General features: G+C 38.7%; 1 protein-coding gene across 2 annotated transcripts in view; it reads left to right on the top strand.

Annotated features, from left to right (window-relative positions):
* HBS1L (HBS1 like translational GTPase) overlaps positions 1–19,031 on the top strand; it is an 81,899-nt gene extending 62,868 nt beyond the window's left edge. For both annotated transcript variants that reach the window (XM_034669173.1, XM_002915075.4), the window contains 7 exons: positions 596–664; positions 3,430–3,534; positions 7,459–7,549; positions 7,968–8,076; positions 14,112–14,212; positions 17,129–17,273; positions 18,380–19,031. In XM_034669173.1, coding sequence (XP_034525064.1) covers positions 596–664; positions 3,430–3,534; positions 7,459–7,549; positions 7,968–8,076; positions 14,112–14,212; positions 17,129–17,273; positions 18,380–18,391 — 632 coding nt within the window. In that variant the 3' untranslated portion in view covers positions 18,392–19,031. The remainder of the gene's footprint in view (positions 1–595; positions 665–3,429; positions 3,535–7,458; positions 7,550–7,967; positions 8,077–14,111; positions 14,213–17,128; positions 17,274–18,379) is intronic.
* The last annotated feature ends 1,542 nt before the right edge of the window (positions 19,032–20,573 follow it).

Raw genomic sequence — 20,573 nt, 5'->3', positions numbered from 1 at the left:
GATTTTATTTATTTAACAGAGAGAGAGAGACAGCCAGCGAGAGAGGGAACACAAGCAGGGGGGGAGTGGGAGAGGAAGAAGCAGGCTCTCAGTGGATCAGGGAGCCTGATGTGGGGCTCGGCTCGATCCCAGGACCCTGGAATCACGCCCCGAGCCAAAGGCAGACGCTTAACGACTGAGCCACCCAGGCACCCCCGCCATACTAATTTTGATGCTTTAAAAGCTTGATGTTGTTATTTAGAGTTCTTGATGGGAGACAGTGATGTATGTGAAAAAGCATAGGATTTGTAGTCAGAAGAGCTAGTGTAGTAGTTTTGAAATCACCTGCAGTATTTAACTAATACTCAGTTTTCTTTACTTAGTTAATGAGGCTCGTGCCTGTCCTACCTAACCGACAAACTATTGTTGACCTTAAATGAGATAACGTGTATGAAAACATTTTACCAAGTGTTATATGAATGAGAGTCAATTTGCTATTGGTAATTATAAGAGAAAATTATTTTCTAGGAGAGTTGGGACTATAATGGGCCAATTGGACCTGAGTCAAAAATTATTTTTAAATTAACCCATGTTTTGTTTTGCGATTTTTTCCCAGATTCCTTCAAGCCTCCTCAGAGGTCTGTTGATAAGCCTTTTAGATTATGTGTGTCTGATGTTTTCAAAGGTAAGTACTCCCTCTACAGTGCTGCTTCAGTCTGGCCCCTGCTTTTCATTTTTTCCTGACCTCTTTTCTTAGACAAAATTATTATACTGTCTTCGTATTCTCCCGTCTCTGTGCCAGTGTAAGGATCGTTGCCAAATTAATCTCCAAGTGCATAGTTCTAGTTCTTTAGCTCCCCTGCCCAGAAAACTCTTCAGTTTGCTTCAGTTTGCGTCATTTCCCCAGCTCATCCTCATCCTCCAGGTGTGGCACACCTTATCCTTTCCTTCCTAGCCTCCTGTGTTTTTTCCTCTCTTTGGATCTCTTTAGTTTCTGTATCCTTCAGCCAAACTGGATTGTTAACCATTTCTTAACCACATGGAGTCTTTGTTGCCACTCTGGCTACCCAGTGTTCTGCTCTTCTTTTTCTTCACTTGCCCATCGCCTACCCATCTGTAGCAGCCTGAGTCCAAACAGGAGAGAGATACCATACCTTGCTAAAAAGCTAAGTTTAATATAAAAAAATATTAATATGATAAAAAGAGTGACTATAAGAGGAAAGGAAACTCTATCTGGTACTGGAGGGCTGAGGAAGAGACACAAAGAAAGAAAAACTTAGAAGGCTGTGCTGAAGAAGGTGTTGTATTAAGTACCTAAGGGTATATCCAATTTAATGTGTACTAGACCCTATTTAGAAAACTATAAAATGGAAGTGGAATAGAGATCTTAATAAATAAAAGGGTGTAACATATATGTTGGAATAATTAGTACAGTATAGATGGCAGTGGTCTCCCAAATTTCCATTATCACCAAGCAGGCAGTGCAGAGTGGATTCAGAACTGAGCAGCAGTAAATTGGTAACAGATGGGCTCACCCATGCATGGACCCTACGGTACCCTCTGTGTTCTGTGTATCCTCTGTCATCGCATTGTTTGTGCGGTATCATAAGTGTTTCTGTGCCCTTTGTTTAACTTAGATTGTGAAGTCCTTAAGGGTGAGTACTGTCTTTTCTGTGTCTTAATCTGCAAGACCTAGCTCAGTGCCTGGCACATAGTACATGCTTAATAAATGTTTAATAAATGGATGAATGAAGGTGCTTCTTAAAAAAATCATTCAATGAACTTGAAATGAATCATTATTATTAACTTCCCAATTCTAGTAGTAGAAGAAATACGGTAATGCTTTTTAAAATGCCTGTTATCTACTTAAAATACAAAATATAAAAATAATGTTTTGATTAACAGTATTTGCTGAGTCTGCTTTTTCACCTTCTGTTCTCTCTCTCCTCGGGCTGCTCCCTGGCTTCTGCTTACACTCCTCCCCGTCAGCAGTTCCCACTGAGGTTACCAAATGAGCCTTTGGTTGCCGAAGTCAGTACACATTTCCAGCTCTTGCCTCCACCTTACCAGAATTTGGCATCACTTATGAGACTGGTAGCCATATCCGTTTTGAAACTTTTCTCCCTTGGTTTCTGTGACCCACTTTCTCCTGCTCTCCTATTTCTCTGACTTCTCTGTATCTTCTTTGCGGGCTCCTCTTTTTCTGACTCCTCGCTGGTGTTCTGTTGCTTCGGTCTTTTGCTCAGTCTACAGGCTGTTTTCAGACAGACACCCGTGGCTTATCCACCTCGTGGGTCTCGATGCTCCCAAATCCCTATCTCCAGCTCAGGCCTGTCCTCGCTCTCCGGATACATGTGCTAACTGCTGCTGGGTGTCTCCACAGCGAGTGTGCTCCCGGGGTCCCATTCTCATGGGATCTGGTGTGATTGGTGCCCCCTGGGATACATCTCCTACCTGCATGTCTTGTAGACACTTCACATTTACCAAGCCAAAACAGATCTTCCTTAATTTCCTGTCTCACATTTAATGCACCATCATCTTAGACTTCTCCCTTTTTGCCGTTGTCCGCCATCTACCTTGTCACCCAAATATCTACTTTATTCCCAAATTCTTGAGTTTACTTCCTGTCTGCAGTGTGTGCATTTCAGTCAACCTCCCCTCCTCTCTGACACAGAAATACCATGTTACTTCTCTCTTCACTATTCTTTACTGGCTTTCTAGTCTTTAACTGAGGATGAAATTCCAGCCCTGAGCATGATTTTTGAGGCCCCTTTATCATTTGTCCCTTGCCTATCCCTGTTGCTTCATGTCTTGGCTTTTTCCTCCTTACTCCGTGTGGTCCCGTAAACATGTCATATAAATGACACATGGGACTTAGCACATCCCACATGCAGTTATGACTCTGTGCCTTTGCACAAACACTATCCTGGTCAGCAGTGTTTTTCTTCGCCCCCTACCCATATACACAAGTACCTGGGAAACTCCTGTTCGTTCTCCTTCCGAGTGCCCAGCTACAGTGCCGTCATTCCCCCTCATCATGGATTCTTTGGTGTACCTTTTTCTATTTTCATTGTACATTCTAAATAATATTTGTCTCTGGAGAGTGTCATTGTTTCTGTCATTCTCTTCACTGGAGTAGGGGCTTATATTTTCATCTTTTCATCCTTAGAGGTTAGCACATGACTTGGTACTTAGTAAGCACTCAGTAAATATTTGGAAAAGGAATGAATCTCACTTTTTATAAAATGAATATTTTTATTTGTAAGAAAGTCTAGAGTAGAATGTGGTATGCTATGTTTAGTAGATATGTTAAAAATTCTGAAATGATCACAGCTTAATGTGCATTGCATTACTAGTTGTGTGTAACTCTAGGGAGCCAGCTGTAGCTGACGGCAGCAGTCATCAGGTAACAGTGCTGTATGAATTGTAAGACTTGGGCATGTTTTGCAGATCAAGGATCTGGATTTTGTGTAACTGGTAAAATTGAAGCTGGTTATATCCAGACTGGTGACCGACTACTAGCAATGCCTCCTAATGAAACTTGTACTGCAAAAGGTATTCCTCTGCAAGATTCTTTTGCTAAAAATCTTTAAGTTGAGACAGCAGATTTTTAAAAGTAGTTTAGTTATTAACTGCTGAGTAAATAACCTCTTAGTGAAATTGTAACTGACTGTCAAAGTGATACTAACTGTTGAAGATAAAAATGTGAAAACATTAAACGATTTTTTCTGTTGTGACTATGTGTATATAAATGTACATAGAACATTCTAACTGTGGTAGCATTTCTTCTTTTTTTTTTTTCTGACACTGATTCTAAAAGCCTGATTAGGATTTAACCAGATGTATAGACACCTGACAGATACATTTAAAATAGTATTCAGTAGCAGAAATTAAATCTAACCCCATCCTGGCACTAAACAGTCAATAACAAAGCAGACTGCTTGCTGTACTGTGTTGTTTTGAAATGTGTATTTCAGAATTACTATAAGTTAACAGCTTTGATCATGTTTCTACCAAAAAAGTTTTTTTGCACAAAGACCTAAGAAAATAAGATGCAAATGCAGAGAATCCAAATGTTGAAAAGAGAAATTGAGCTAACGTGCTGCAATAACTGCTTTCCCACCTGTAATATATGGCCTTTCGTAATGACCAATAACTATTTCTATCTTCGAATCCTTTGTCCTTAACTAGTGTATGTGTTATTCTTTCCGAATTCTGCTTAAAAATCTTAGTCTAGCTTCCAGGTAAGCCTCCAACTTCAAAATAAAACTGATGATCTGTTTTATACTACAGAGTAAATAATTTGTAACAGTTTTAAGCTAAAGTATACTAAAAATGTTAAACATTTTTAGATTTCAATACTTTTCCTCTGTAATTCTTTTTTTTTTGAAGATTTAGTTATTTATTTATTTTGAGAGAGAGAGAGAGAATGAGTGAGAGGGGCAGAGGGAGAGGGAGAGAGAACTCCAAGCTGACTCCCACTGAGCATGGAGCCCAGTGCAGGTCTCGATCTCACGACCTTGAGATCATGACTTGAGCTGAAACCAAGAGTCGGGTGCTTAACCAACAGAGGAGGGGTACCTCCTCTGTTACTCTTATTTATAGTTTATATCCAGAGTTGCACCTGACTGGTTTATAAATTTGGATGTACATTTTGTTTGAATTAATTTGCTTACTTTAAAAGCCGATTTCTTAAAGATTATAAGAAATTAATGAATATCTGTTTAGGTAATAAGAGTTTAAACTTAATGATGAATAAGGGAATGAAAGCCAAAGTTACTTCCATTTTACTTTTTATTTCTGCCAGCCTAGGGGTCATGGAAATTCTGTTTCTGTTTCCATAAAAAGTAATGCATACTTTTTTTTTATTAAAGATTTATTTATTTTAGAGAGAGAGGGAGAGAGTGCAAGAGCATGAGCAGAGGGAGGGGCAGAGGGAGAGAGAATCTCATGCAGACTCCTCACTGAGTGAGGAGCCCCATGCAAGGCTTGATCTCACAACCGTGAGATGATGACCTGAGCTGAAACCAAGAGTCGGGTGCTCCAGTAACGCATGCTTTTTTATAAAAGAATCATGGGGCGCCTGCGTGGCACAGCGGTTAAGCGTCTGCCTTCGGCTCAGGGCGTGATCCCGGCGTTATGGGATTGAGCCCCACGTCAGGCTCCTCCGCTATGAGCCTGCTTCTTCTCTCCCACTCCCCCTGCTTGTGTTCTCTCTCTCTCTGGCTGTCTCTATCTCTGTCAAATAAATAAATAAAATCTTTAAAAAAAAAATCATTTTCCATTGACCTATTGTTTGCAAGTTCAGATCTCTGCTTTTGTTTTTTAAAGTGATCAAGAGCTCCAACGCTTTTGAAATACTAATTTATTTGTATGTTAACGAGCCTTTTTCAGAATAGGAATTTTTAGAATAATCAGTAGACCTGAATTAAAACCATGATCCTAAAATTATCATGGACCTTACAGATTGGCTCTTTTGTGACCTTCAGAATCATAATTTACCTGTGGAAGTACCACATTCTTTTCCTCTGTCCTTCCTGTCCCTTCCCCACCAGAAAAACTCTAACCATTTATCTTTAATCTTAAGAGGAAGCTGTATGAGAAGCACCTGATGATCATACCCCACTCCTTAATAGCCACTCTTGTAACCCACCTTGGAGGTTCTTAGTCCTCGATTTCTGACTCTTGCTTTTGCTTGATTTCTTCATTATTCAGTGTACCCTTCTATCTCAACAATTCTGTCGCTAACCAGTAGTATCCTAAAAGAGAGAAGTGACTAAATCTGCTACCAACAAATGGAAATTCTAAATTGAGTTTTCATTTTGTTAACATATCAGGTTCGTGGATTGTTACAAAAGAACTTTGTGTGATGTCTGTCCAATGAAGAAGGTCCTTAAGAAGACCAATATCATACATAGGACAGTGTAACGTGTTTGGGGGGGAAAAATCAGATGATAGATTGCCTCTAAAAAATTTTCTGTTGTTAATTGAACTTCTGGTATGAAAGCTCTTCAGAATCTTAAGCTAAAAGCAATCTCTGTTGTTTGTAAGTAGCTAGCCCTGTCTTCAGTTCCACATTTCAGAGCAAAAATCAGATATGGTCACTTTAAGTTTACATTTTTTTTTTTTTAAAGATTTTATTTATTTATTAGATAGAGATAGAGACAGCCAGCGAGAGAGGGAACACAAGCGGGGGGAGTGGGAGAGGAAGAAGCAGGCTCATAGCAGAAGAGCCTGACGTGGGGCTCGATCCCATAACGCCGGGACCACGCCCTGAGCTGAAGGCAGACGCTTAACCGCTGTGCCACCCAGGCGCCCCTAAGTTTACATTTTAAAACTAAATTTAATTAGTTGAAAATTTAACAAACATTTCTCAATACTGTAATTGTTAACATTTTTTGGAGTCAAGAGCCTCTCTGGTGCCTTGGTGACAGTTACAGCCCCTCTCGGTTTAATGCGGTTGTGTACATACATAAAATTGTAAATAAAACCATAGGTTGTCTCAGAGCTCTTAAAGTTCTCCTTGAACTCGTAAAAAGTCTAAAGGAAACTCGCTTAAGAGTTCTTAAGAGTATGCTGCATGGGAAAAGTAAGTATTTTGAGAAAGATATGGATGAGTTATAATTTACTAAAAACATGTCAATCCAGAACTCTTTCACAGGGGTTGGCCTGTATACTGTCTTCATCAAAAGGTTCAAATTCTAGTGGAAAGGAACTTACCCCATTCATTGCCCCTTCGAATCAGAAAATATGAGATACCTTTTAAAAGCTTTTGAATAAGGTAGCTGAGTGATGCCCTTTGTAATTGTTCTCCAGGATTCTCCCTAGGTAATGAAGGTATATAGCAACATCTGGGACCGTTTTTAAATTAAATTTCCTACACTCTTCATGTAATCAGTTATCACTGTTCATCTCTGTCTCTCTGGGAAGCATTTCTTTTGAGCCAGGGGTAGTGAAGGAGCCTGTGAAGGGCACCATCTGACTGAGCACTGATGCTCTAAGCGTTAGTCAGAGAATTAAGGTGACTGTTGAGGGAGTTGTCTAATTAAAAGCAAAGTTCAAGAGAATAAAATACTAGTGGACACCTTCCTTAGTCCCATACTTTATGTTATCAAGTCATTTGAAATGCATTATTCTGCATGCAGCTGTTAATGTAAGTGAACTATTTGAATGGGGTGTGTTTAATGAATATACTGGTTGTAATAAGTGAGTTTTAAAGTTTTGATTAATTAAGTCAAAATCGGCCTTTTTTTGGACACATAGGAGTCACTCTATGTTTAGGGTGGTGTTCTAGAAGAGTCAAGTCTAGAGGAAGTGTGTTTTCCTCAACGCTCACAGTTACACTTCTCATTCTCAATCCATTCATATTGAAAATGATGAGTAGTGACTGAGGAGGCATAAGTCAGCCAAGCTGTCTTGGTTGTTATGGTTTGATATTGAGGTGTTTCACTGTATGCTTTGGTTCTTACTCATTTCCAGGAATCACTCTGCACGATGAACCCGTCGACTGGGCTGCAGCAGGTGATCATGTTAGTCTTACGTTGGTGGGGATGGATATCATCAAGATCAAGTGAGTGAGAAAATCAGTTTAAGCGACCATTGTTTTGGATATAGGACCTCAAAACATAGATTTTGCTCTTCGCTCACCAAACTGAAAGAATGAGTATTAATTTTGAATTTTATTTGGCCAAAAGTAGTCACTTGTAGAAGCATAAGAATGATGAGCACAACATACTTAAAACTGAAATTAATACATGCCAGCACGTGTACTTGACATGTCCTTTGAACGAAAGCTATAATGTGTAAAAATGGTATAAGGTTAATAATGGTATAAAGCTATGCTTTAACCCAAAAGGGAGTATTTAGGAAAAGTCCCCAATTTACTTGATTGTTTTACTTTGTAAATGGTTTTAGAGGTATTGCTATTGGATGTATATTTATCTTTCCTCCGACTACAGTCTCTCTCTCTCTGTTTTGTTTTGTTACAGCGTTGGCTGCGTATTTTGTGGCCCCAAAGAACCCATTAAAGCTTGCACTCGTTTCAGAGCCCGAATCCTCATCTTTAATATTGAAATTCCTATCACTAAAGGATTTCCTGTAAGTTTTGAAATGTTTGTTATTGTCACTTCAAAGTAAACTTCAAAGTAACTGCATCCTAAAAAGTAGTAACTTAGTTTACAAGTGAGAATGCTCTAGTTATTTTCAACTAACATCTTAATACTCTAATCCAGAAAAACATGACTTTAGACTTTGAAAGTCATTTTTTATTTTTTTATTTTGGTCCTTGAGCCTCATGTGGATTTTTTCAAAGAGGTATTACGAAGAAATATTATAATCAGTAGGATACAAACTGATAATAGTCAGATTCATCTAGGGAAAATGGTAGATATTTTTTACTGTGTTCTAGAGGTTATCTGACTAATCTCAGATTGCGTCTTTCTGTTCTCGCTTTGATATGCTTATTTATAGTGTTTTCCTATCATAAAAATAATACATTATTATATAAAACTTGGGAAAACACACAAAAGATAAGAGTATTCTGCAATTACATAATACATAACTATCTCTACATTTTACATTTTAGTGATTTTTTTTTTATGTGTTCATGTTCAGTATTTATGAGTATATTCTAGGGATGGTTGTCATAGAATTAACTTTAATTGGGCTGAAGCAACATGTTCAGACCCTGCAAACTGTGAGGTTAGTTTGGTAGGTTATCATTTCCCAGCATCATCTGAACATACACATTATGGGGAGGAGGGGGATTTTATACTATAATGTTGCCTAGCCAGAAGACCTACTACTTGTGAATTGCATGAGTTCCTTCTCTTATGTGTAATTTTTTTTTCAGATGTTTGGGTGCCATACTCTGTTTATAGTTTGATACTTTGTTTTTGCCACTTAACAGATGATGTTTTTCCCATTAGGCTTTTCTTTTCTTCATCAGCATATATAATACAGATTTACATGACAAAAGAAGTGTTTCTCAGTGGAATTAGATGGCTTGCCTTTGAAAATCCAAACAGATCCTTTTTTTACCACTTGATGCATTACTGCAGTAAAAATAAGACAATAATAGTAATTGACCTTTAAACTTAATTTAGTGATAATGCCTAGAGGTTGGGAATAAATTTATTTAACGCATTTAAATTCATTTTATACTTATACATCTTTATTTGAGATAACCATGTGCTTTGATTATAATCCTTTGTAATTATTTCTGTGTAAATTTGATCAGATAAAAATTGTAAGATGCTATTGAAGTATTTTAGTTTTTATAATCCATATTCCTTTTCTCCCATATCCTAAAAAAGGAGTAAAAGTTTCTCTCCCCAACAAATAGTTATAGTTGAAAATATTTAATTTTTAAATATTTAGAATGCATGTTTGGTAGGCAAGAAACTACAGCTAATTTGCTATGAGTGACTGGCCCTCGTTCTTAGAAAGCAGTGTGTCCAATGGGGAGAAGCTGGAGAGGTTGGTTACTGCGTGTTTTTACTCATGCAGCAATAATCTTTTGCCATTGGAGAGGCAGAGAGGTCAGGAGGTCAGCAGTTACTTTCAATAGTAATACTGTCTTCCTGTCTACTGTAGTTTCTTAAAAATACGGATGAATTGAAAGTTTGTCAGTGCTGCTTTATGGGATTCCACCCGCGTACATTGATTCATGAGTACCCGGATAAAATTTGTTTCAGAAAGAAACAGTCGTGTTTTGTCATTTAATCTACGTCTTGTGGGAAGAAACCTTCAGTTTTTGTTTGTTTGTTTTGTTTTTAAACCAAGAAAAGGCTTCCCAAGCAAGTAAAATTTACTGTTTAGGGACTAGTTTCTTAACACTACAGAAGTATATTTGTTTCTCTTGGTTTATATGGTAAACTCGATTTAAGAAGAAAAAATAGAAGAATGGGTTAGACTTTAACTAAATTCACACTTTTTTATTGTGGTAAAATACTTCGTAACATTAAATTTTCTATTTTCATGATTTTTAAGTGTCCAGTTCAGTGGCATTGAGTGCAGCCATCAACACCACCCGTCTCCAGAACTTTTATCCTCATCCCCTACTGAGGCTCTGTACCCATTAAACAATAACTCCCTATTATCCCTTCCCCTTTTCCCCATAACCACTATTGTTTTCTCTATGAGTTTGCATATTCCAGGTGCCTCCTGTAAGTGGAATCATACAATTTTGTCCTTTTGTGTCTGACTTACTTCACTCAGCATAGCGTGATGTTGTCAGAGTTCATCAGTGTTGTAGCGTGTGTCAGAATTTCATTTCTCTTTAAGGTTGGATGCTATTCCTTTGTGTGGATACACCACCTGTGGTGTATCCGTTCATCTGTGGATGGACATTGGATTGTTTCCGTCTTTGGCCAATCGAACACTGGCATTCAAGTATCCGCTTGAGCCCCTGCTTTCAGTTCTTTTGGGCGTATACCTACGAGTGGAATTGTTGGATCACGCGGTCATTCTGTGTTTAACTCTTCGTGGAAACGCCAAACTGTTTCGCACAGTAGCTGTACCAGTTTATGTTCCTGCCAGCAGTGCACAGTGTTCTCATTTCTCCACTTCCTCATTGACACTTGTTACTGTGTGTGTGTGGGGGGGTGATTTTTGTTGTTTGTTGGTTTGTAAGAGGCCAGCTCTGATGGGTGTGAAGTGGTATCTCATTGTGCTTTTGGTTTGCACTCCCCTGATGGCTAGTGCTGGGGCGCATCTTTTCACTTCTTTATGTATTTCGGGTATTGATCCCTTGTCGGATACGTGATTTGCAGATATTTTCTTCATTCTGTGGGTTGTCTTCTTGATCTTTTAATAGTGCTGTTTGATGTACAAAAGTTTTTAATTTTGCTGAGGTCCCCTTATCTTTTTCTTTCATTGCTTTTACTTTGGGTGTCACATATAAGAAATCGTTGCCAGATTCAACATCAGGGAAACTTCCCCCTCTGTTTTCTTCTATGAGTTTCATAGTTTTAGTTCTTTTGTTCGGGTCTTTGATCCATTTTGAATTAATTTTTTGTACGTGGGTAAAGCAAGGCTTCATCTTCATTCTTTTGCGTGTGGATATCCAGTTTTCTCCGCACCATTTGTTCTAAAGACTGTCCTTTCTCTATTGAGTGGGCTTGGCATCCTTGTTGCAAACTAATTGACCATATATGCATTGATAATTTTATAATATAGGTTACCTGGAGGTATAAGGAAAATAAGAACTTGGCTTATTTTGTCACCTAACAGATTGTGTAGCTCAGTATAGTTCATAATTTTATTTTCACAGCTGCACTTGAAGTAGAGTCCCAGCCCTTATCTGAAACTCTTCAAGCTAGTGGGTTTCAGAATACAGAAACAGTCAGGTAATAGAAAGGTGATGTGATGCATGTAGGTTATGTAAAACCCCTAAGAGAGAATGGGGCAACACCCTGTGATCAAACATAGTAATCGTTCTGTACCACAGCTAAGTAATATTAATGCTAAGTGAAAAAAATAAGAACTGTAAATTGCTTTACTTCAGGTGCTGTTTTACTACTTAAATGGGTTCATAGCAGAATCAGGAAAAGCTTAGGTTTTCAGTCTTTTGGATTTTGCAATTGCAGATAAGATTGTGCACTTGTGCTAGTGTTGTCTGCACTTAAGGAGAAGGAATCTGAGACTGGGGGGTGGTTACTATCTGGATAAGAAGTGACTAAGGCAGGACTCAGACTCAGTACTTTCTGCTTTGACATCCAGTCCTTTCTTTTCCTCTTACATTAGGCTGCAGACTGCTTTGAATTCTAGATGACTTTGTTTATATAATGTTAAGATAATATATAATTACTTTCCACTTACTTGTATGTAGTTTTTTTTCACTTATGTGTTCCACAAGGGTTTTTTGTTTTTGAGCTACTATTTGTAAGATGGTGTGGAGATAAAAAACAAATAAAACTTACACCGTACCACCACAACCCATTCTTCATCCACTTCATTGGATGGAACCCACATATAGCTCACAAATAGGTTAGAAGAAACTTAACTAGGTTCATGTGCCTCCATTCTTTCAAATTTGGCAAGCCATGGATGGAGACCAGTACCAATGTCATAGTCACACCCAAGCCAGGTAAGGGGCTTCCGCTTGTTAACCTGTGTGTTGCAGAAGGACTATTTATTAGATATGTAGACCTACACTGATGTTACACATTGGTGCTATTTGACCCCTGAATCCATTGGGCACAAATATGACTTTATCATGCATTATGCAAGGTTTTTTCCCGTAAGAGTTGGTTGTTAAATTTTTCTGGAATGTTTCCAGTTTATAATGGTCAATTGCCATTTATAAAAACAACACAAAACAAAATCAACGCAAAACAAAAACAAACAAAAAAAACCCAAAACTAATTTGCCTTTGCAGAGTAATGGAGGTTCAGTTGTGCCTTAAAAAAAACAAAGGGACACCACATGACTGATTTCCTCCATGTGTTTCAGGTGTTCTTATTCCTTCATTCTTTTATTTATTTCACAAATGTTTACAGAGTGCCGATTAAATATCTAGCACTGGTGTACATAGTTCTTCGTCTCACAGAGTTTATATTTACCTGATATGACAGACACTTACGACAGCAGTTACAATACAGGTGAGATGTTATGTCATGGGATTATGGAACACAGAGGAAGGGATCTAGCTCAGACTAGGGGTTCAGGCTCCTTGCAAGAAGTGATGCTTTACTCTAAGAGAGGTAGAGTAGGATGAGTAAATTTAGCCAGATGAAGCTGATGTGTTCTGGCCAGAAGCATGATAATATGTAACAACCTAAAGATTAGAAAGGCCTTGGTTCATGTAGGGAGTGGAAGCTCTATGTGTCTGGAACAGAGAACGTGAGAAAAGGTGGAGAGAGATGAGGCTGGAGTAGTAAGTGACGGTCAGGTTGGTGCCTTGTTGTGGTATTAAAGTTTCTGTGGTTTAAAAAAGCAAGGATGTGCCATTAAATTTATCTTTTGGAAAATCAGTCTACTAGACATATGAAGAATGGGTGAGAGCAGGCAAGAGTGGTGGCAGAGAGACCAGGAAGGAGCCTGCATTTTAACTCGGATGACAGAGGATGGTCCCGGACTGAGGGCAGCGTTGTTCTGGAGAGAGAGGTAGACAGAATTAACCAAGTGCTGATTGAAAGACTCGGGTTTTAGAAAGTTACAGAGTTCAGGATTATGCGTTCACAAGTCCCCCTTGTATTTCTATTTTCTGAATGTGTAAACTGTTTCAGCCAGGAAGTTTCACAGTAGAAGTGTCAGTGCTTCTTCAAGCAAACAGCATAAAATGGTATTTCAAACCAGTTAAACTTTGGTTTTGCCACTCCCTTAGTATTTGGTCTTCCCACTATGCCCTAACATAGACATGTGGCACACTCAGCATTTATTATTTGAATGAGGATAGCCAGTCTGACTCTGACTCCAGTTGACCTCAGCATAAAATTCACCTCTGAAACATGTCACCATGGCCACATGAAGTTACTTAGCCTTTTTGATTTTAAACTTCCTTACATATAAAGCATGAACAGTAATAGCGAATATCCAAGGTCATCAGTTAACCGAATATTTACCATGTGCTAGGCACCACTTCAAAATAACTTCATCTGGTTTTCCTCAGTGGTAACGAACCTGAGGCTGGAGGTGTTGGCGGTAAAGGGCTTTTAAAGGACTTGCCCCAAATCATAGACCTAGAAAGTGTCGAGTCAGGCCTGACTTCAAAGGCTGTCTACACTCCCACATAATCTTTTATTCTCATTATCCAACAACGAATACAGTAAGGACTGCTGACTAGGACATGATCCCCCTTCCCTCATCAGTATGATGGAACAGTTCGCCTCTGTTGAGCATCTCCTCTCCCAGGCGCTGTCTCTGGTCCTGTTCAGTTCTCTTCACAGTCCTGTAGGTTCACACAGTAAGGTGGTGAGGAGAAACTTGAACTGGCTTCCGTGACCTTTTTGCCTTAGTAAGTTAGGGAACACCCTGATCAGAGTGCTGGGACTTAGAGGAAGCCACTGGAGACCCTGGAGAAGGTCCAGGCAGAAGTGCTGGCCGTAATAATGTGATGATTGTGACCGTCAGAGTAAAAGGCCACAGATGTACAGTAAAGCGTTGTTTGATGTAACAATTTTTTGTTTTAGGTGCTGTTACACTACCAGACTGTCAGTGAACCTGCCGTTATTAAACGACTGATTAGCGTCTTAAACAAGAGCACAGGTGAAGTCACAAAGAAGAAGCCAAAGTGAGTGTTTTAATGCACAAATAGTGAAAAGCAATTCAACAAATTTTTGACTGATTAATTCATTTTTGTAGTATTTCTCTTTGTGATAAATAGTCTGTTTTTACTTGTTCCAGAAATCTTTTATTTTCTTCAAAGACTAGATTAAAAGAAACACAAAACACATATTTAAGCTCCTGTCTAGATATGAATGCTAGATATAAGTTCTGTTGCGGATGGTGGCAGTGGGGTGTGAATTGTATATAAAAATGTAAGTATAAATTTATATATATATATATATATATATATATATATATATATGTCAAGCCCTAGATAATGATGATGTAAAAATAAAGGGGCACTTAAAAAATCAGTTCTACATTTTAAAGAATGAATTTGAATTATGTCTAGCCACTAGTTCCAAATTCCAGCTGAGTGTTCCTCTTAACTCTCTTGTCACCCCCTCAATGAGAATCATTCTCTATGCTAAGAACACTCCAAGAAGAAAGTGAATTACATACTGTGTAGCTTCTAGAAATTATTCCCTTTCTGCTCAGAATCCACTTGGAGCTTTAAGCGGAGGGGATCACCACCATGTTGTTTCCCTCTGATTACCATTAACATCCAGGCCTACATCTGGACAGTTCCCTTTGGCTGGGACAAGATTGGGATTTTTCAAAGGAAGTGCTTCCTGAGAAACTTAATAAGTTTCTTACCCTAATTCAGTGAAGGCTAACCACAGTTTGGCTTGGCTGCTTCAGCTTTGGGGTTTTCCTCACTGCAACCCTATGGGGAATCCCACCCAAAATCCCCTTTTTTTAGTCTTTGGGTATTCCTCCTCATTTGCACCTGTAAAGAGGCCAAAGGTGGTTAATGGGTTAATAGTTTGGCTGCAAGTAGAAGAGAGAGTCTTCACAGGGCTCTGAACCCATGCCTGTTTCTCCATTAGTTAGAAAGAAAGGGCTACTTAATCTTGCTCTGAAAAATAGTTCTTTAATAGTTCTTTTTATTTTATTTTTAAAGATAAGTTTTAAGAACTTACTGAACTATGGTTGACATACAATGTTCTTTTAGTTTCAGGTGTGCAGCATAGTGACCCGACGGTTCTGTGCATTTTTCAGTGTAGTCACTGATAGTTCTTCATTTTTAACTTGAGTCTTTAGCTTCTGGCATGAGTGTCTGCCATCATGTTCTGAGAACTATAACTAATGGCTAACATTTCTTTAGGACCACTATTTCCTAGGCTCTATCATGACTGCTTTCACATGGTTTATGTTCTCAGCAACCCTATGAAGCATGTACTGTTTCCCCCATTTTTCAGATAAGGAAACTGAGGTGTTAGAGAGGTTATGTAACATGTTCAGGTTCGCAGAGCTAGCAAGGGGCAGAGTCAGGATTTTAACTTAGTCTGTTGGTTCACATACATGTTATTATTTTTGGCAGGAGCCAAGTTATTTGACCCACACAAGTGATTTGGAGAATTCTCAATCTAGAATTGACTCATCATACCTAATCCTGAATTTTCCCCTCCCTGCTTCTGCTACAAAGTCCTTACTCAATGATGCTGGGTTTTAATATATTCTCATATTAATGTTCCCTGGCACCTTATTTGCCGCTTTTCTCTTACTTTGCACCAACACCTTTTGGTCTTTCTCCTTCATTTCCACTTCAGGTATATTATAGACTCAGTTGCTTTATGTGGAATGGATCGAGCTTTCTAGAAACAAAATTAAGTGCAAATAATGAATATATTAGATGCTCTCCTTTCTTAGGAATGAGACTTTGGACTGAAATTGTCCAAAACCAGTATTTGGAAATTTTGGAATACTTTTTAAAAAACTTGTTTGGCTTATTCTAATCTGCCTGTTGCCGAACTAATCTTTCAGAAAGAGAGTCTACGATTGCTATTTTCTATCCTTCTAGAGCACATCAAAATTAAATTAGAGAACCTTTTCAAAGTGCCCCCTTTTGGGTTTTACTCTTTCTGTAAGTTTAGATGAGCTCACGCATAGGGATTTTTGTTTAGGTATTTGTATGAAACCGCTTACAGTCAGGCTCATGTCCCCTGTCTCCTCCCCACCCCACCTTCATTTCCTACAAACATTGTGGGAAAAAAATCTTACATGATTTTATTCTGAACCCCTGTTAAAGAATCACTATTCCTGTGTGAGAGAGAGAGGAGGGAGGGAAGGAGAGAAATTTAAAGTAGTCTGTTGGCAGTAGGAGATTGTCCTCTTCATAGGTAACTTCCTAACTTATAAACCACCAGTTAGAATTTTACATTGCATCCCTCTTTTTTTTTTTTTTAAAGATTTTTTTTTTTTTTATTTATTCGACAAAGATAGAGACAGCCAGCGAGAGAGGGAACACAAGCAGGGGGAATGCGAGAAGAAGAAGCAGGCTCATAGAGGAGGAGCCTGATGTGGGGCTCAATCCCAGATCGCCGAGATCACGCCCTGAGCCGAAGGCAGACGCCTAACCGCTGTGCCACCCAGGCGCCCCTGCATCCCTCTTTTTAAAATGAAAATTCTTTAGTTTCTTTATTAATTGAACCTGTCAATTGCATGAGGAATGAATGAAAGGGAAGGCTTTGGTGGAGGGTCCTTGAGCATTTTAGGTCATAAGGTCCTTCAAGAGTTGTAGTTGGAAGATTGGTTAAAAAAAAAAAATATATATATATATATATATATATATATATAAATAAAATGAACCACCTAATATTTCTTCTATCTAGAATCATTCCTCTCATTTCTTTCAACGAACCCAGAAAAATACAAAGGCATATATTTTCATTTTAGAAAACTTCTTTTTTTTCTTTTTAAGTTTTTGCAAGTTGTTTTGTTGATCGCATGTGAAATACTTGCTTTTCAGTTTGTTACCGCGTTCACTCACCTGTATGGGCTGTCCCTGTCCCCCCCCCCCACACCCCTTATCCACTAGACTGCTGACTAGAGGCCAGAACGCCCTGGTGGAGCTGCAGACGCAACGGCCGGTCGCGCTGGAGCTGTACAAAGACTTCAAAGAGCTGGGCCGGTTCATGCTGCGCTATGGCGGCGCCACGATCGCCGCCGGCGTGGTCACCGAGGTATCGGGAAGGGAGTGGTTGCTCACGGGTCCAGGTGTCTGTGCGTGACCTGCTTTGTAAGAATAATTCCTGAGAGTTCGTGGCTTAAGGGGAACACAGTTACGGTATTAGAACAAGATTTTAAAATTCATGTTAAAAATTTTTTTAAATGATGGCAAGAAAAATGTTTGGTTTTAGAACTTTTCATAGTGAGACTTCCGAACTGTCCTCTCCACGAAAAATGTTTCTCAAAATTAAAGTAAGTTTGTTGACAAATAGATTTGTAAGTAAGCAATGCACATTATGAGAAGACAGACTTTAAGAGTCAAACGAATTGGGGGAGGTGATTTCGTTGAATAGCAGAGCCCTTATTACTTTTTTTCTTGAAATAACTGGTTCTCCGTGCGTTTGAAGTGATCCATTCAGAAAGTTCAATTAATGTTTCTGAAAGGGACCTGTTGTATAATGTAAGGTGCAGTTGAATTTTGGAGAAGATAGCCAGAGGTGAACCAGCAAACTTCAGTAATTTAAATGTTCTTCCACGCAATCATCATAAATATAAATCTTAGAAATACTGTATTTTTAATGAATACTTCATTTGATTGTTTTCTGCATAAAAATGGGATGTCTGCCTTGAACATAGGGCTTTATGTTGCATCAAAATTCAGTTATACCTACATCCTGCAAAAGGCTTTGGCGTTCAGCTGCCCACGTTTGTTACCCACTGGTTCCTAGCAGCACAAGCACATTTCTCGCACAGTTCACTCACCTGTAAAAACAGGCTAATAGAAGCTACCTCCCACAGTTGTGAAGTGAAAGGTGCTCACCAAGCACTTGGCAAGTAATTGGCATTCAGTAAATGTTACCTAATGCACTGTCATCAATATCACAGTCTGCCAAAGCATTCTTTCTAAAAGAGCATTCTAGAAATAAGATACGGTTTCTTGTGGAAAATAATGGAGAGATTGTAGTAAATCTCAGAAATAGCATGACTGAGGAAGGGGAAGAGTTACAGGAAAAAAAAAAAGTTTCGTCTTGACCTAATGATTATATAGCTGCCATTTTCCGTTTGTTGTTTTTAAAATGTGATTGATTAAATTATAGCACCTTTTTTTTTTCTTTTACAGATAAAGGAATGATGGGTCAGAATTTCTACCGTGTTTCCAAATGCAATGAAATAGCTAACCTGTTTTTAAAGAATCCAGTTGTTCAGTTAAAGGAGCAATGTGCAATTGGTTATTTTTTTAAATGAGAAACTTAAAATGATATAATCATCTGCAAAGAAGTATTAATCATCACTCCTCCTAAAGTTTCAAGTTGCCAAATGGCAAAGAAAGGCTAATACTACGCTTTCATTTAAAAAAACGCTTTCCCTTTGAAATGTTAGTGAATGGATTTACTTTGCTGAGGTTTATGGAAACCATCAGAAATATGTATTAGACGACCTTCAGTCATCATGAAATGACCTCTGCTTCCAGCCAAACCACAAAACGTTTACAGTGTTCAACTCTACTGCACACTTATTTTAAGGGAAAGTAACTAAATTGGGTTGTTGAGGCAGTTAATATTCAACCTGAGCAATTTTTTTTTTTTTTTTTTTTTTAGTTAGCTAAGAAAAGACAATAGGAAAGGTGTTTGTGTTGAGCATAAGAATATTCTCCCCCCAACAAATGAACTTTTGAAAGCTTAGTTTGGAATTAGTGGAAACTGTCCCTTTGGTAACCAATATATTATTTAAGGTGTAAAGCCAACCAATAAAATGCCTTAGTTTGAGCATAACAGCAGACTGTGTTTTATTTCTTAGATTCTGTTTATGAGCTTCTCTACCACCATTGCTGAGAATGACTTGGGGATTTTATGGGATCAGTTTCACCTAAGTTTCTTGGCTCCTTCACATGAATTCTTGTTTTTTTTTCCCCCTAATAGCAGATCAAATTTCACCTCCTCCATTCCTATTCTCTCTTTTACTCATTTATTTATTTAGAGGAGGGGAGGGGCAGAGGGAGAGAGAATCTTAAGCAGACTCTGTGCCCAGCGTGGAGCCTGGCACATGGTTTGGTCCACGACCCTGAGATGATGACCTGAACTGAAATCAAGAGTCAGATGCTAAACAACTGAGCACCCAGGCGCCCCTCCTATTTTCTCTTTTAGAATTACACGTGTGATGACTTTATCTTTATCTTGCATACCTTATAGACTGTAAGTCCCCTGTGAGTAGAAGTCATGTATCTTTGAAGTTTCAGTCTCAAGCTCCAAGGTGTATTTAGTTAACAGGTATTTGCTGAGCGGCCTCCTGAGTGCACATCACTTTAGAGTAGAATTTGTGCTCAGCTGAGCCTGGCACTCTGAAATGATAGACTGTATGATACGCTTTTTTTATTGGGAAGTGGTGTGATTTGTATGTTGATGACTTACCATATACAACAGCATTGCTTTTATTCTGTGGGAGAATATACATCCATATGCTGAAATGCGCAGAGCGTAAATGTGCTGCTTGGTGAATGGGCACAAAGTGAGCACACCCGTATAATCTATTTCTTTACTGAGAAGTATTTGAGTAGTTGTTACTTCAGATAAACTTGCTAAGGTAAGAAAGTGTTTTATTTATATTATGTTAATCAGGAATTTAACTGGTAGATCTGACAAAACCTAACTTAAAGTGACTTAAGCACAAAAGAGAGACTAGTGGTAGACTTGCTTTGACTCCGCCTAGATCGAGCAGCTCACAATGTGAGCAAAGGCTCGTCTATGCTCTGCCTTCGCCAGTGTTGGTTTTGCCCCCAGACTCCATGCGGAACCCCCTGCAGTTCCACACGTAGATCTTCAGAGCCTTCATCAAGGGTCAAGGGCAGGTTTAAAGAGCATGTGTTTTCCAGAAGTTCTAGAAACATCTTATCATTGACTATAGTTGAGTTTAATTTCTTTGCTTGGGGCATCCTTGTAGTTGAGTGTGAAGTGAATCACCCACAGCACATAGCTGAGTTCATGGGAAGGAAATTCAGGGTGCTTCTAGGAAGGGGAAATGGATTGAGACCTGGTGGGGCTGGACCATGTTATATAAGGTCATGATAGTATTAACTTTAAAAACACAGCATAAAACGAATGGTAGCAGTAGTAGAAATGAGTTTATTTATTCCTTCTTAAATTGTGATAAAGTATGGTCTCTTTATTTACATTATGTTTACAGTTGGTTGTTGCTGAAGGGGGTGGTGACATTAAGAGGACCACCTGTGGGACAGGGGTGCCGACAGTGGGAGATTGGGGTTAAGGGACAAGACATACAGCAAGCATGCCCAAGGTTGGCTTTGGTGGAAATCCTCC

Source organism: Ailuropoda melanoleuca, chromosome 10 (assembly GCF_002007445.2).
Source record: "Ailuropoda melanoleuca isolate Jingjing chromosome 10, ASM200744v2, whole genome shotgun sequence".
Lineage (NCBI taxonomy): Eukaryota > Metazoa > Chordata > Mammalia > Carnivora > Ursidae > Ailuropoda > Ailuropoda melanoleuca.
The sequence above is the reverse complement of the archived record's forward strand: the minus strand, read 5'-3'. Positions and strand labels throughout refer to the sequence as shown.